At 39.6% G+C, this 15,611-nt stretch overlaps 2 protein-coding genes across 5 annotated transcripts in view; one reads left to right on the top strand and one right to left on the bottom strand.

Annotated features, from left to right (window-relative positions):
• ARHGAP6 (Rho GTPase activating protein 6) overlaps positions 1 to 15,611 on the top strand; it is a 477,667-nt gene that overhangs the window by 346,487 nt on the left and 115,569 nt on the right. The gene's annotated exons all lie outside the window — the stretch shown is intronic.
• Positions 8,255 to 13,912, bottom strand: AMELX (amelogenin X-linked). Its single transcript, XM_034649325.1, has 5 exons — positions 13,873 to 13,912; positions 12,452 to 12,517; positions 10,437 to 10,484; positions 9,006 to 9,050; positions 8,255 to 8,731 (listed from the first exon to the last, which is right to left on the bottom strand). The coding sequence occupies exons 2-5, from the start codon at positions 12,503 to 12,505 to the stop codon at positions 8,255 to 8,257; spliced, it is 624 nt and encodes a 207-aa protein (XP_034505216.1). The 5' UTR covers positions 12,506 to 12,517; positions 13,873 to 13,912.

The following is a 15,611-nucleotide window of genomic DNA, read 5'->3' as shown; positions in this document are numbered from 1 at the left end:
CTTTCCATCAGCTTAAACTTTGGTCTGTTCCCAGTGAAGCCCTAGGTCAAAGGCAGCCCCAGCCTTCTACCTCCAGCGTGGATGTGGCTGGTAGAGAGGTCTGAAAATGAATGGCTATTCCTTTGGAACTAAAATAGTTTTTCTGATGAGGAGAAAAAATAATGTAGTTGAACTCCGAATTCATCTGTTTTAAAAGAAAACTGGAGGGAAAACCATTTTGGTGTGTGTGTGATTTGACCTGAGGAAGAGCAGTGCACTTCTACAGTTCTTAGAAAATTTCCGTACAAGATCAGGACTCCTGGAATGTTTGGGAAATGACTTGTTATGGATAGTTGAGATGTTCAGTTTTAACCCGCAAGTCTGTGTTGGTGGTGATGGAAACGCTCTGTGTCCGTTCTGTCCAATATGGTAGCCACTAGTCCCACATGGCCCTTTAGCACTTAAAATGTGTCTCATGTGACTGAGGAACTGAAGTTTCAATTTTATTTGATTTTAATTCTTTTAAATTTGAATAGCCACGTGGGGATACATACTGATCAGTGCAAGTATAGAGTATAATTACCAGTTAGTCTATGTCTCTGATTTCAAATATTCTATCATATTATCATCCTACATATCTGAATTTTGATTTGGAAAATGCAACTATCCACTGTCTCTGTCAAAGTGAAGATTACTTCCAGGTAATCCTTTGAACCTCTCTGTCTTCAATGCATGTCAACAAGATAGATGGTTGCATGTAATCAAGGTAGGTGATTCTGGAAATACAGCCTGAAAACTAAGCTTGTTAGGTTGCATTTTCCTTTGCCCTTTCTAATGTGTGAGCTGTGAGCATTTTCTGGTTAATTGGAGTCATTATTGATTGAGGTTGAGCTCTTTAGATGATTCAGACCTGATGTCATTAAACCTACGAGAGAGAAAAGCACATTATAGCCAGTTGAAACCCAAAAGTGAAATTAGATAATTGATTAATTTTAAGTCAGAATAGTTGAGGTATTATTTGAATCAAAAGAGAACCCATTTAATGTCAAAAGTCACTGCAAGCACCCAGCTCTTTAGGGGTTTAGGGCTTAGATGTTGTGTTTGGCCTCTCGCCTGCCTGCTCTTTGAACCCAGTTAACCTTTGGCAGAATTTCAGCAGGAGCTGCTCTGATGGTCATTTCTCTGTTTTATTTTATTTGTGTCATTTCTAATTCTTCTTTCTTCATCCTATAATACTCATGTCTTTTTTGTTGTTTGATCTTACTGTTCATTTTTGTTCTTCCTAAAGCCAATAGTTCCTTTCCCTTAGCCCTTCTGTGGTCAAAATGTTTCTCTGAAAAATCAAGTACACGTGAAGTTGTTTCAACTTGGAATTTACATGAAGGGGACCCACCAAGATCCAAAACTCACATCAAAGGGAACTTAAGGAAGGAGCTGTGTCTGGATTGAAGCAGAAGAAAGGGAAAACAAACTTGTAAATAAATAATTTAATTTGATTCTAGATTACAGAAGCAACTTATGTTTATTGTGGGAAACACTGGATCTTTGTACAAACAGCTGCATCTCCTTCCGCGTTTTTGCCAATGTACATTTATGTGTATGTGTCTAAATTAGTTAAATGTTAAGGTCATGTGTAATATTCGTGCATGATAGATGGTTTGGGTGTTAAGTTTTAGTTTATCACATTTTCTCCACTAATAACTTTTGTCACATTACTCCTTCAGCTAGATGTACGAAAATTTAAATTTCTCATGGTATAAATAAGGTCTTTACGTGTATCTTTTCGTGCATTTTGATGGCTCTCTTAGGGTAATTCCTACACGTGTATTTGCACACACACACCCCAAAAATGATGCGTATTGAAGTCCTCAGCAAGAGAAAGTGAATGAGGGCAGAGCAGATTTCAAATTTATTAGTGACATGGGAGTTGTTACGGTGAGAAAGGAGTTTCCCTGAGGTGGTTTCCTCAACTTCATCTGTCTCTTTAGCTGAATTTCAAAGACATAGTACAGCTTCGTAAGTAATCTACTTTTGTTTGCTTCCTGATTTAAGAATTCTTTGAGTATAAGTTTGGGTTTATTAGTGCATTTATGGTCAGTACTCCTATTTATTTCAGCCTGTGCTTTGAGTCTTGGTCATTAGTGTCTAGTGATTTTCTCCCATATTTTACTCAAATTGTGTTGGATAGCTGACTATGCCTAAGTTTTAAGAAATTAGAAATGCTGTGTTTATTCAATTTCATCAGCTATGTTATACNGGGGCGCCTGGGTGGCAGAGCGGTTAAGCGTCTGCCTTTGGCTCAGGGCGTGATCCCGGCATTATGGGATCGAGCCCCACGTCAGGCTCCTCCACTGTGAGCCTGCTTCTTCCTCTCCCACTCCCCCTGCTTGTGTTCCCTCTCTCGCTGGCTGTCTCTATCTCTGTCGAATAAAAAAATAAAATCTTTAAAAAAAAAAAAGAAATGCTGTGTTTATTCAGTTTCATCAGCTATGTTATACTATGTGGTGACAGCCACATACATCTACATGTCAGAAGTTNTTCAATTTCATCAGCTATGTTATACTATGTGGTGACAGCCACATACATCTACATGTCAGAAGTTTGTCAGTTGCGGCNGAAATGCTGTGTTTATTCAGTTTCATCAGCTATGTTATACTATGTGGTGACAGCCACATACATCTACATGTCAGAAGTTTGTCAGTTGCGGCCATCTGCCATAGTTGGGGAGTCAGAAAATAAAATAGTCTCAAAACCACTCTGGAACTTCTAAAGTAACAATCCCAAGGCCAATGTACTTAATTTTACTAGGGAGAATGTATACAAAATAAGCTACATGTTACAAGATGTAAATACACATTAACAAAAAAGAAGTGATAGCCAAGAGCAGAAGGAACAGTTACAACAAGAGGGCAATTTAAAACAGGGATAGGCCGGTGGTGGGTAGTAAGGAGGGCACGTATTGCATGCTGCACTGGGTGTTACACGCAACTAATGAATCATCGAACTTTACATCGGAAACCGGGGATGTACTGTATGGTGACTAACATAATATAATAAAAAAAACATTAAAATAAAATAAATAGATAAATAAAACAGGCATAAGAGCCTCATGATCTCTGAAGTACCAAGACAGCACACCTCACTGATGGATGTTCATAAGTCTCATTCTGGATCATCAAGGAGATGCTATGTTGTGGTTAATATATATTGTTTAATGCAGTAGAATAATGTCCATTATAGCCTACCATGAAAATGATTATATTAAAACACATGTTTGGCCATTGAATACACAAGTTTCTGTTTCTCATAAAATTAACTTATGCAGTACATCTCATTCCATAGTGAATAGTTTTCAGAGTCCAAAAGCTGACTTTTTGCCTGTAATTCAAAATGTGATTTGAATGTGTGTATATGTGTGTGTGTAATTTGAATTATTATAAAAGGAGAATTATTTTGTCAATGACTTTTCCAAATAGAGAATCCTCTTATATCAGAAAAATTGAAAGCAACTCCAGTCTGACTCCAGAGTTTCTGTTTTTTTCCAATATCACACGTAGTCTCCAAGTAACATCATCCCTTGCACCCTTAAAATGTTTCTCAGTAGAAATGTATGTAGTGCCAATATTTTCATGAACTGTGAAAGGCCGTGTGTGGAGAGGCATATATTTTGGAGAACACACCAGGATATATATCTCTATCTATCCACTGGCTTTTTTTTTTCAGGAAATTCATTGACAAAATACTTCTTAGTTCTGATCAAATAAGCTTTACATTATTGGAAGAGACAGTTTGCTGGCATGATAAAAATGCTGCTGGAGCTCCTGATATNCAGGAAATTCATTGACAAAATACTTCTTAGTTCTGGTCAAATAAGCTTTACATTATTGGAAGAGACAGTTTGCTGGCATGATAAAAATGCTGCTGGAGCTCCTGATATTGATGTTATGACCCACTAATCATTCATGACCCACAATTAAAAACACTAGTATGGAAATAGAGTGTTTTATCCATCTAGGGGTAGATTGTTCCAGGGTTGGTTAGTTCAGGGACACAATGATGCCACCAAGGACATAGCAGCTTTATAGCTTTCCATTTGTCCCTCCTGGTCATAATATGGTAGACACAGCTTCAGGCTTCATATCTTCAAACAAGTAGATCCAAAGATAGAACAGCACTCTTTTCTAGCATGAGTGTGTGTGTGTGTGTGTGTGTGTGTGTGTGTGTGTGTTTTCTTTTTTTAATTTAAATTCAATTAGCCAACTTATGGTACACCATTAGTTTCAGATGTAGCGTTCAATAATTTATCAGTTATGTATAACACCCAGTGCTCATCACATCACATGCCCTCCTTAATGTACATCACCCAATTACCCCATCCACCCACCCACCTCCCCTCCAGCAACCCTCAGTTTGTTTCCTGTAGTTGAGTCTCTCATGGTTTGTCTTCCTCTCTGATGACTTCACATTCAGTTTTCCCTCCCTTCCCCCATGATCCTCTGCACTGTTTCTTATCTTCCACATATGAGTGAAACCATATGATAATTATCTTTCTCTGATTGACTTATTTTGCTCAGCATAATATCCTCCAGTTCAGTCCACGTCAATGGAAATGGTAAGTATTCATCCTTTCTGCTGGCTGAGGAATATTCCATTGTGTATATATGAACCACATCCTCTTTATCCATTCATCTGTCGATGGACATCTGGGCTCCTTCTTCAGTTTGGCTATTGTGGACATTGCTGCTATGAACATTGGGGTGCAGGTGCCCCTTCGGATCACTACATCTGTATCTTTGGGGTAAATACCCAGTAGTGCAATTGCTAGGTCTTAGGGTAGCTCTGTTTTTAACTTCTTGACCTCCATACTGTTTTCCAGATGTGTGTGTACTTTTTTTAAAGATTTTATTTATTTATGTGACAGAGAGACAGCCAGCGAGAGAGGGAACACAGCAGGGGAGAGGGAGAGGAAGAAGCCGGCTCCCAGCCGAGGAGCCCGATGTGGGACTCGATCCTGGAACACCGGGATCACGCCCTGAGCCGAAGGCAGACGCTTAACGACTGCGCTACCCAGGTGCCCCCGTGTGTGTATTTTTTTAATTGGAAAGTAATCTTTCCCCCCAGAAGCTCCTCCTCTCCTAGCAAACGTTCTTTGCGGCCTTATCCATTGTTCAGGTTCCATCACAACCCATCCCTGATCAGTCACTAGCAAAGGGAATAGATGCCATATTTGGTATGGATATGGTATGTTATGGTAATTGATGCCATTATTGGCATGGAGGAGTGAACATTCACTCCCTGCAACAGGGGAGGGACTCATCTGTCCTGAGTTTGTGGAAGGCCAGACGCTGGGAGCAATTCCAGCTCTGCCAACAAGGAACGAGTGGTGAGGAAAGCTATTGTGCATCTAGCTAAGGAAGTCTGCCATATTTGCCAGGGCATTTTGACTATATTTCTGTTGTAGTGTTAATGCTGCTAGGCCTTCTCTTGTCAGTATTTGTGAGCTTATTTTATCCCTTTGGTAGGTTCTAGATTTCTTAAGGATGGGAACTTACTGTTTTTACCAGGGCATGAAATAGTACCTTACCCTAAGGGGTGATAAATAAATATTTTCTAAATTGATTAGAATTGGTTCATGCAAATTGATTAAAAGCTTTCTTACTTTTTTATGGGATCCAAATCCTTTTAAATCAAGTTATTTGTTTAAATATCAAGACCCTCCCAGTAAAGTTATGTTTATTCATTCCAGAAAATGATTGAGGAGTCTTGATCATAAAGGTACTGGAATAAAGTTACTGTGGGTGCTGTGTAATGTAAACCCTAAAAAGATTGTTTACAATTCTGTGTGGGTGTAAGAGGAAAAAAAGATTCAAATATAAATATGAGTGGGAAAGAAAACTTGTATTGAGTCCATTTTATGCATTTGTTAACATTTTGAAGACTATACAGTACAGTTTATCATCTTAAAAATTATTAAGTGAAAGAAATGACTTGTGTACAAAATCACTGTAATCTCTATTTGAAGCTCCATGTAATGCAAGTTTTCTTAGGAAAACTGATTACCCCAATAATGTAAAATTCAGTACGTTATTATACATATCACATAATTTCATGTAAAAATCCTTTTCAGTAGAATGAGATCAAAAGATTGGATTTTGGTTACTAATGTGGTGTGAGGTATAAAGCCTGTGCTCCAAGTCTTAATTTGTTTTGTAATATAAACATTTCTCAAGGCTTATTTTTTTCAATTTAAAGAATTTTTCATATAAACTTCCCTTCATTTGATTTAGGTTCCGTGACTGTACATGTTCATAATTTTTCACTTTATCTACTATTATAACTACTGCCTAAACTTTTGGGTTTTTTAAATTTTTTGAGATAGTATATATTTTCTCTAAAAGGAAAAATAGTCCCTCATTTGCCTGCAGAATGGTCAATTTTGTAGGTGTGAATGAGCAGTTCCTACCTTATCCAAGAATAGCCATTTATAATACATTCTCTGAAGTGACATGAAAATTTAAGCTTAAAGCAACACAAAAGACGTGAATGATTTTTAAAACATTTTATTGTTTGCTAATGGTACTGATTTTTAGTTACAGAATTTACTAAGTGAAGGGATGGCAGGCGAAATGCGTCGTGTTCTTGTGTCATTCTGATAGCACCTGAAGTATTTACTTCAGTTCTTGTCTCGTTTCCTGATGTCTTAATCCTTAAAAATAATAACGAAAGGAAGAATTTAAATAATTTACAGATATTCCTAGTGAGTATCATTTACAATCACACGTGTGGCTTCCGTTTTGCCAGAATGATGTACAACTATTTAAGTCGAACTCTGTAATTTTCCAAGTTTCTTCGTTATCTTATTGTCATTGGAGAGGAGATATCCAGAATGGAGGTCCCTGCCTTTAGGACACTTCCAACTCTTACATAATAATAAAGTAACAGTAGCTGCACTTTCCTGAGGACTTCCTGCATTGCCAGGCTCTGAGCTCATCACTTGATTTTATTTTCTGTAAAACAACTCTTAAGAAGCTACCAATATTGATACTCTCATTTTACACAGGAGTTTTTTAAAGAGTGCAAACTACCTGCCCAAGGTCACCTTTCCAGAAATAGCTCCGATAAGATGTGAGCACATTATAAAGTTCATGGCCTTAATCATTAATGAAGCAATGAATAAATGCATGTTCTATACAGAGGAAACAGTACCTTAGACCAGAAGAATCAATGAGAGGCACCAAAGTATTTGGGATACAATTTCAAAAATTTTGCCCCATATTCTCCACAGATATGCTCATCGTTGTGAAGCCATTTATGGCATACGCTATAATTTTTTGTTGGGAAACTATGGTATTTGTGCTTGGACAGAGGCTGGAAATTATCAGATGTAGTCACTTTCTCTTTTTTTTAAAAAAGGGAAAACACCCATAAATTTGAAGTACCTTGTTCAATACCATTTTCTCTGTGGAGGCAAAGCCAGAACTGGAACCTGGGTATCCTAGCTCCCCATCCAGGTTGCTTCCACCTCATCCCTCACTGCTTCTCAGTAGAAAATCATCAATAGCATTTATAACTCGGAACTACATATGCAGTAGAATTACATAATCTCATATGCACAGAATAAGTGTTTATAGATATGCATCTAAGTCATTTATTTTATTGGCTACTTCCCACTCACTTAGAAGAGCTTTCTGTAACGCAATTAATTTTGTGCTTAATTGTGAAAGCTTCTTGCTGAAAAATTTAATCTATAGAACCCAGCACTGAAAAGGAATCTAATAAACTGTCTAGCTTCCTCCAAGTTAGAGTAAAATCCACTTTAGACAGGTAATCTTCCTTTAAAGAGATTAAAGAGGTCTTCAAAGAGACTTCCCACCTACCTTTTGTAGCTTGTTCAAATATTTGCGTCCCCCTTCCACTCTCAAAAATTACCCTTTTTTATCTTTAGTGTAATTCTAGCCTATTCTTGCTAGTCAAACCTTTGAAATATAAGGAGAACTGATACTCCCTTATACTGCTGTCCTTAAAATTAATGGGTTTCAGTAATATATTTTCTGGGGAAAATTCAAAATAATCGTAGAATTTAAACCCACCATAAAAACTATGGTCTTAATTACTAAGCTTCATAGATAAACTTATTTATAATATAAACACATCCTTGGACTACTAGAGGCATTGACCTGTGTAGCTACTGAAACTCTAGACCCTGGATTATTTGAGAACTTAGAACTCTGGGGGCTAATTTTGCTTTACCATTTTCCCAGGTGTTGTAGTGGCTTCAAGGGATACTCACCACTTCCTCCCGCTTGGTCTTGTCTGTTGATGGCCAAGCTTCCAGAGGCAGGTCAGGAAGCATGGGGGGCAGGGGCTGTATGGGGAACATCGGAGGCAGAGGTGGCTGTGGCGGCAGGGGCTGGATGGGGTGCATGGGTGGCTGGGGCTGGATGGGCTGGATGGGCTGGATGGGCTGGATGGGCTGGATGGGCTGGTGAGGCTGTGGCTGGACGGGCTGGGGCTGGAAGGGCTGCTGGGCAGGCAGAGGGAGGTTTGGCTGGTGGTGTTGGGTTGGAGTCATGGAGTGTTGGCCAGGAAGTGGCATCATTGGTTGCTGGGGGACCACGGGCTGCTGAGCTGGCACCATGGGGATGTGGTGATGAGGCTGCAGGGCGTGATTCGGGGGATTCTGCTGGGACAGCACGGGAATGATTTGGTGGTGCAGCCATCCACCCATGGGTTCGTAACCATAGGAAGGGTACTGGTGAGAAACAAAGAGTCAGGTTTACCATTGGCTCCATTGACTTCCAGCTGGAGAAGTAGTCATGTTTTCTTTGTCATTATTACTATGAATATTTATTCGTTTTTTTCCTGTGCAAGAATTTCTAACTGTGTACACAGATATGACCTTTTACAGACTGAATTTTCCATTAGTGTCTGTATGTGACATAGATATGTTATTTCACTTAAAAGGGAATTGAAATGCATAATTCCCTTAATATTTTAAGGGAATAAAGAAAAAAATATCTACATACCGGATGCCTTATCATGTTCTGGTACCACTTCAGGGGGGTAAGCACCTTAAGAAAAAGAGACATTAGAATACATTTGCTTTAATTTCGTTGCATGAAATGCAGACTCACTGATGCAGTCCTGTCAATATTGATAGCCTGAAAGTGTGTGTTCTATAGAAGGAAGAATAAAGTAAACATTTGTCAGGTGCTTCCTAAGTGTTAGGCACTATGTCACATCCCCATCACACACATTTTTCTTGTGTTCTCACGTACAGTAAGGCAAGTATCCTCACCCTCACTTTTACAGACTAGGTCGTGGGGAGCTAAAGAGGTTCATGAGCTTGATCAAGGTCACAAAGGTAATTCTGTTCCAATCCACAGCACCTGCTCTTCTTTGCAAGAGCAAAACAAAACAAAAAAATTAATGTGACATAACATTAGTCATATCCTTTTTTGATTTGATGTCACAATGAAAAAATAAGGAAGGCAACAAATCTGTCCCTCAGCCTAGAAACACAGGTTTTCTAGTCAAATATGTCAAAGCTTTTAAGGTTTCACAGAAAATCTTGCCTCAAATTGTTATTAGCACTTTTCCTCAGCTTGTATGAGTAAGCAGATTCACAGATTGTCATCTGAACCTTTGAAAGAAGTAAGAGTTTCATTCTTCCCTAAACAGGATATACTTGGTTAACCTCAGCTCTGGGGACTCCTTCATGTTGTAGTACAGCATTTGGTATTAATACAACAAACAACTACTAACATTGCTCAAATTGTACTTGACAAAACACCTTTTATATTGCTTAACTGTTTCGCTTCTCAAGCCATATTTTTAAGTGTGTGTGTTATAATTATTTCCCTTCTCCAGATGAGGAAACCAAAGTTTTAGAGAAAATGATTTGCCCAAGGTCACGTGATTAGTATGGGGTTGAGGAGAGCCTCAATCCTGATTTCCAGAAATCTCATGCTTTCCATTGCTCTGCAGAATGTCTCACGGACCACTTGGTCACTGATCACTGATCTTTCAGTAAAGACGAACAAAAGAGACACATAGAGTGTGAACATCTTAGAATCAGGAGTTTCTAGCTGGAAAGGATCTTAAATAACATCTTACCTGACTCCCCCACCTTTCACAGGCTGGAATAGAACAAAGCTGTTCAGCCAGAGTTCACTTTCTGCCCTACCTTGCAGCCCCACCCTGAGTGGTAGTTCATGATGGATAGCTTTATAGCCGTATAAGGAGGAGAAACTGAGTCAGAGAGGCCAAGTAGGAGTGTGCTGGGGCAGTGCAGGCTTGAGGCAACCCATCAGGGCTTAAACCAGGAAGCTGGTAATGGGAACTGAAAAAGCAGGACTGAGAAACATCTTGAATAAAGAATCAACACACTATTCTTTACAGAGCCCAGGGCATTGTTAACTCAAACAATGGTCAAAATTAGTAAAGAGAAAAATTACCTCATAGCTGAAGTTGATATAACCAGGGTGCCCAGGATGAGGTGGTAGCTTTTATAGAGGGGAAAGGAGAAGAAAAAGAAAGAGGGAGAGGGAGAGAAGAGGGAGGGGGGAGAGAGAGAGGGAGAGAGGAGAGGGAGGGAGAGAGGGAGAGAGAGAGGGAGAGAGAGAGGAAGAGATTAAGTCAATATGCAATTGTTCACATTAAGAGAGACTGAAGCTACTTAAAAAAAAATCTATATGGTGCAGAATATATTTGAGGTCTACTTTTCGTTTGAACATGTACGCTGTGTAGGAGAGGAGCCCTCTTATTTTAAAGAGGTCCAGAGTAACTAAATGACTTTCCCAAGACCTGGAAGCAAAAATCAGCACACAGTTATCCTCCAGTGATCTTCGGACACCCCCCCCATCCATGTTGTCAAATAACCCTACTCTCTCCCGTCCGCCATTTTATGTCTTAATGCAACTCACTCCGTGTTGGAAAGAGAGATGGGTTTCTCTTACACAATTATGAAATACCAACAAGAAGAGAACTGTGTCACAAACCTTCCCTTATAGATCAGGAGGTGGGTAGGTGCTTCAGTATCAAAGAGATTCCTTACGATTGGCATGCAGAGCACATCGACAACAACAGAAGCAGCAACTACCTGTGAATTCTTGATGAGTGTGCGGAGACGGGTGCAGTAAAGTGGAAACGTTCTAAGTCCCATGGAAAGTGAGAGAGTTGATTTATGAAATTTAGACTGATTCTTTTTATGATTCTGTTGAAGTTTTTATGGCAGAAAAAAAATTAAAGTTCAAAATAAAAAACAGCCTGAATAATTATCTACACCAGGACTGTTTGTCCCATCAAAAGGGAGGCTGTGTGACTGATGCCTGCATTGTACAATGCCGGTTGGCCCTGGAGTGGGGGAGAGGGAGAGGAGAGAGGATCGCACGGAGCCTCTCCCACAGACATTGAGCTAATTAAGGCTCTATTATTTTTAAGTGCTCGTAGTTTATAAAAGGGTTTATTTGCTCTCATCTGAATGTGAATTCTTTTAGTCAGGTAACTGCCTTTCCTATACCTTCTTGATATAAGTCCTCAGGGAGTAGGGTTATTCAACTGAGGAGTGGAAAAAGGGCTCAATTTGTAATGCAGAGGCCCCTCAGGGGACTAGAAATTGCCACAATGCAGGATTTCAGGAAGGCAGAGCACAGAATCTTGGTCTTGTGGGCGAGAGAGGAAGAGAGGAGGCAGATACGCAAGCTTTGCTGGCTTCTGGTTGTATCAACTCTCTCTATGCCACCGGAAAGCAGCTGGGTCCTGCTTTGTCTGCATGGGATCTAAGCTCTCTGACCTTATGTACCTATGTCTAAGAGAATGGGCCAGACTTCCCAGTCCTTGGTACATTTGAATGTAGAAAATATCCACATGCATTGGGCATAGGTAGGATTCGGGACAACCACACGGAGGCACCCATGTGCTTAGCAGGTGCGCCCAAAGGGATGTGGCCTCTGACAACAAGGAGGTGGTTCAAGAAGGAAATTCCTAACATAGAAACCTTACCCTCTGAAGGATAACAGCAGTAGAGTTTGGAGGGCAGGAAGAGAGTTGGACACTCGTGAGAAATTGGGTTTTAGAGAAAACTGGCATTTTTGTAGTATTTGCCTATGGCTGATTGAGCACTTTCTCTGGAGGCCTTTTGAGGGTCCCTTCCAAAAGTTTCCTCCATCTAGAGATGGGCGATGATATTTCTGAGCTAATTGTTTCTACAGACTTTGCTGAGGTGCTTGTTAAAATGCAGAGTCCTGGGCACTACCCCCACTCCGGCTGTCCTGAATCAGAGTCTTGGGTGGAGGCATCTGAGAATATTTTTTTATAACAAGCTCTTCCAAGTATTTCTTAAACACAGAGACATTTGAGGACATCTGATCTTGTATTGTCTTAAACCCTAAAGTTTACCAACTGTGGGGCAGATTTTTATTTCCAAGCTTGTGAAATTGGATATTGACATTTGCAGGGGTATTTTACTCACGGGCATAGCAAAGGCTGCTCCCAAGAGGCAGGCAAACAAAATCCAGGTCCCCATGTCTTGATGGCCCTGAAACAGAAGTTGACACTTTTTTAAAAAATCTGTTTGCAAATGTGGACATAATGAATGCTCCATAAAACCCACATAATCCATATTAGTCCATTGCCAGTAAAAAGGATGGGACTGCTTTTTGTGAGGTTACTTCATTCACGTGTTATTTCCAGTTCAGAGCTCATTTCATTGCTTTTGGAATCCTGATGGTGATAAGGATGCTTCTCATTTCGGCTGAGAGCAGAACAAATTGTAGCGATATGAATCTATCATTACATGATTTGGTGTGCTATTTTCCTACACCTGTGCAGCTGGGGAGTCCTAGAAGCTAGCCGTAGCTTGTAATTAATGGCCACAAGAATGGAGTTGGTTCTAAAAGCTGTGCAATTCTTCAAGGTGCACAGTATTTGCTACTTTTAAAACCAGGAGGGTACAAAAATGGTTTTGTTTTGTTTTTTTGTACAGTCCACCTGAGCCTTGCTACTGTTAAAAACAAAGACTAATCATCTGAGAAAAGGTGAGAAAATAATCTACCAAAATAGAGTAAGGAAGGGGTGGAGTGAAGTTCCAGGTGTTTCGACTGGTAGGACTTCAGGCAAGACCCGCAGGTGACATCTCTGAGCTCGATGCGGAGCAACAGATGTGGTTGAATGGAAGGGAGAGGACAGTGCTAATACTTTGTGATTAGTCCATGAATTGTGAATGACTGCTCCTTGAAATTTTCCATATTTAGTCAATGACATCTTCCTTTTTGTTTGGCACAGCACTGTAATTATATACTTTATGACCCCTGGGATACGAAGCAAAACAGGCCATCCTAAAATATGCACATTACTTTGTGGTACAAATTGTTGACCATGAAAGCTGTCAGAAGGATCTTAAATTTTGCAGAGAAAGTGAGTACCATGTGTAATAATGCTGGCTATAAAAAGTGCACTGATGTTTTCTCTGTTTAAGTTTGAATTAATGAGAAAGCACCACATTTAGTTGATGGTTGTATTTGATATAATTAAACAAAATGGCTTTTAAAGTAGTAGATGACAGCCTGTGGGAAAAAAATCATTTTTATCTTAATTGATAAGTAATTAAAATAAATATTTTGCTGTGAGATTTGTCCCTGAAAAGTGCTTTGGGATTCTGGAAGTAAAATTAAAAAAAAAAAAATACAGACGAACACTTTGCTGCATTAGGAAGTAAAATAATTCATCTAAGTAATCAGAGTCTAATTTAATTATGGTCCAACTGAAGAAGTAACTTAATATGACAGCATAAAGTATTAGAGATGCAGAATACATTTGCATCTTTTGTACATGAAATGCAGAAAAAGAAATAAGTACCATAGAAAGGATATCAAATGAATAAAATCCACATACCTTTGAATATGCGTATTCAGAGGAAGTTTCTGTCTGAAACTCAGGGATGCTTGATCCTTTAGATTTCTTCCAACTAAGAGCTCAATTTATATCATTCACGGCGTCTGGAGTAACCAATCAGATTTCTGAAGGAAAATGTGTTGAGTATAACAAAAACCCCTGTATCATGAAGTTTTAAAAACTGTGATCAAACAGAAGGCTGCATGTTGTGATTAGTGCTTATAGAGTCTTTCATTATGGGCAATAATAGGTTTAACAGGCAAAAAATTTCATCAGACTGTTTTTAAGTCAGCAAGTAAGTTGACTGCACATGCTGATACATTCAAAGTTACTTTTAAGAAGTGGCTATGTCATTGTCTGTTCCCTGGTTCTAGCAAACATAACATTGTTCTTTACCCCAAAAAGCTAGATTGTTGAATTTCTGTAGTGTAATCAACATGTCCCCTAGGGTTTCCCAGCTCTTTCAGATCAGGATAAGTTGATTCAAACCCCATTCTGGTAAACCCCCAAGGCTCTCCCCAGTATTTCTCTGAGGGATTATAAGTTCGGGATCACCACTGCTCTGTTTTCTACTTTCATTGAAAGTATTTTCTGTTTCCTGTGGCCATTCCTTTATCACCAATCTGGTGTCCACTGAAAGGGGGACAAGTCCCTTCTCCTCGGCCCCATCCTACAACCCATCCAGATTCCTTTCTTTCTCGGAGCCTCTTAACTTCCCTGTTAGGTGCTCCCATGTTCTCAGCAGCCTCTCCTCTGCCTAAAGGACAGCAACCAAAGCTCTTCTCTTTTCTACCTTAGCAAAGCGTATGGATTGTTTCTGTTGTTCTAGCATTGGATCAGTTAAAGAGCAAATCTGTAACTGGTGAGGAGCGGTAACTGGTGAGGAGCGGTAGCTGCTGAGCTATCAGTATTAGATCAGTAAAGGGAATACTGAATATATATACTCAGACACTATTGGTGGTATAACCAGATCCCTTTTACTACTTAGGTAATATTTTGTAAAAATTTTCAGAAAGATTGTATTTATTTATTTGAGAGAGAGAGAGAGTGCACAAGCCGGGGGGGGCGGGGAGGGGCAGAGGAAGAAGGAGAAGCAGGCTTCCCTTCCCGCTGAGCAGGAAGACTGACAGGGGGCTCAATCCCCGGACCTCGGGATCATGACCTGAGCTGAAGGCAGACACTTAACCAACTGAGCCACCCAAGCGCCCTTTCTTAAGTAGTGTGTTTAGAGTTTGTACAGGTACATATATTTTTATATATACACTCCGCATTGGCTGAATTAAATTCAAGGAGAAAATACCCATGAAAGGCAATGTAGTACTATGAAGAACAAGAGCTTAGACTTAATGGGTCCTGACCCCAGCTTCACCAAGGGTGGAGACACCATTGACAAAATCCTTAGCCTATCTGAGGCTCAGTTTCCTCATCAGTAAAATGGGGGATAATTATAAAATCTACCTAAAAGGATTAGTGTGAAAACTAGATAAGAGGCATCAGTGAGGGAAATAGAAAGTTATCCTCCTCCCAAACCCATCACTTGGCACACAGTTAATATTTTTAAAATGCTAATAAGATTATAAGTTGATCTGTGCAGATGAATTCGTAGGGAACAAATAACCATGGTGAAGAAAGGTAGATCTTTCAATCAGAGAGAGAGAAAAAAATAGCAGAGAAGAAAGTGGAAGACTATAACAGGCAGAAGATATGAGCGAAAGTGAATGCCAAATATAGTTCCAAAA

The sequence above is a fragment of the Ailuropoda melanoleuca genome, chromosome X (genome assembly GCF_002007445.2).
Source record: "Ailuropoda melanoleuca isolate Jingjing chromosome X, ASM200744v2, whole genome shotgun sequence".
Classification (NCBI taxonomy): domain Eukaryota; kingdom Metazoa; phylum Chordata; class Mammalia; order Carnivora; family Ursidae; genus Ailuropoda; species Ailuropoda melanoleuca.
The sequence above is the reverse complement of the archived record's forward strand: the minus strand, read 5'-3'. Positions and strand labels throughout refer to the sequence as shown.

Coding starts and splice junctions, on each gene's coding strand:
- AMELX (XM_034649325.1), bottom strand. CDS start 12,505: ATGGGGACCTGGATTTTGTTTGCCTGCCTCTTGGGAGCAGCCTTTGCT. Junction 10,485..12,451: donor GAGCAGCCTTTGCTATGCCC/GTGAGTAAAATA, acceptor CCTCTATAAAAG/CTACCACCTCATCCTGGGCA. Junction 9,051..10,436: donor ATATCAACTTCAGCTATGAG/GTAATTTTTCTC, acceptor CTTTTTCTTAAG/GTGCTTACCCCCCTGAAGTG.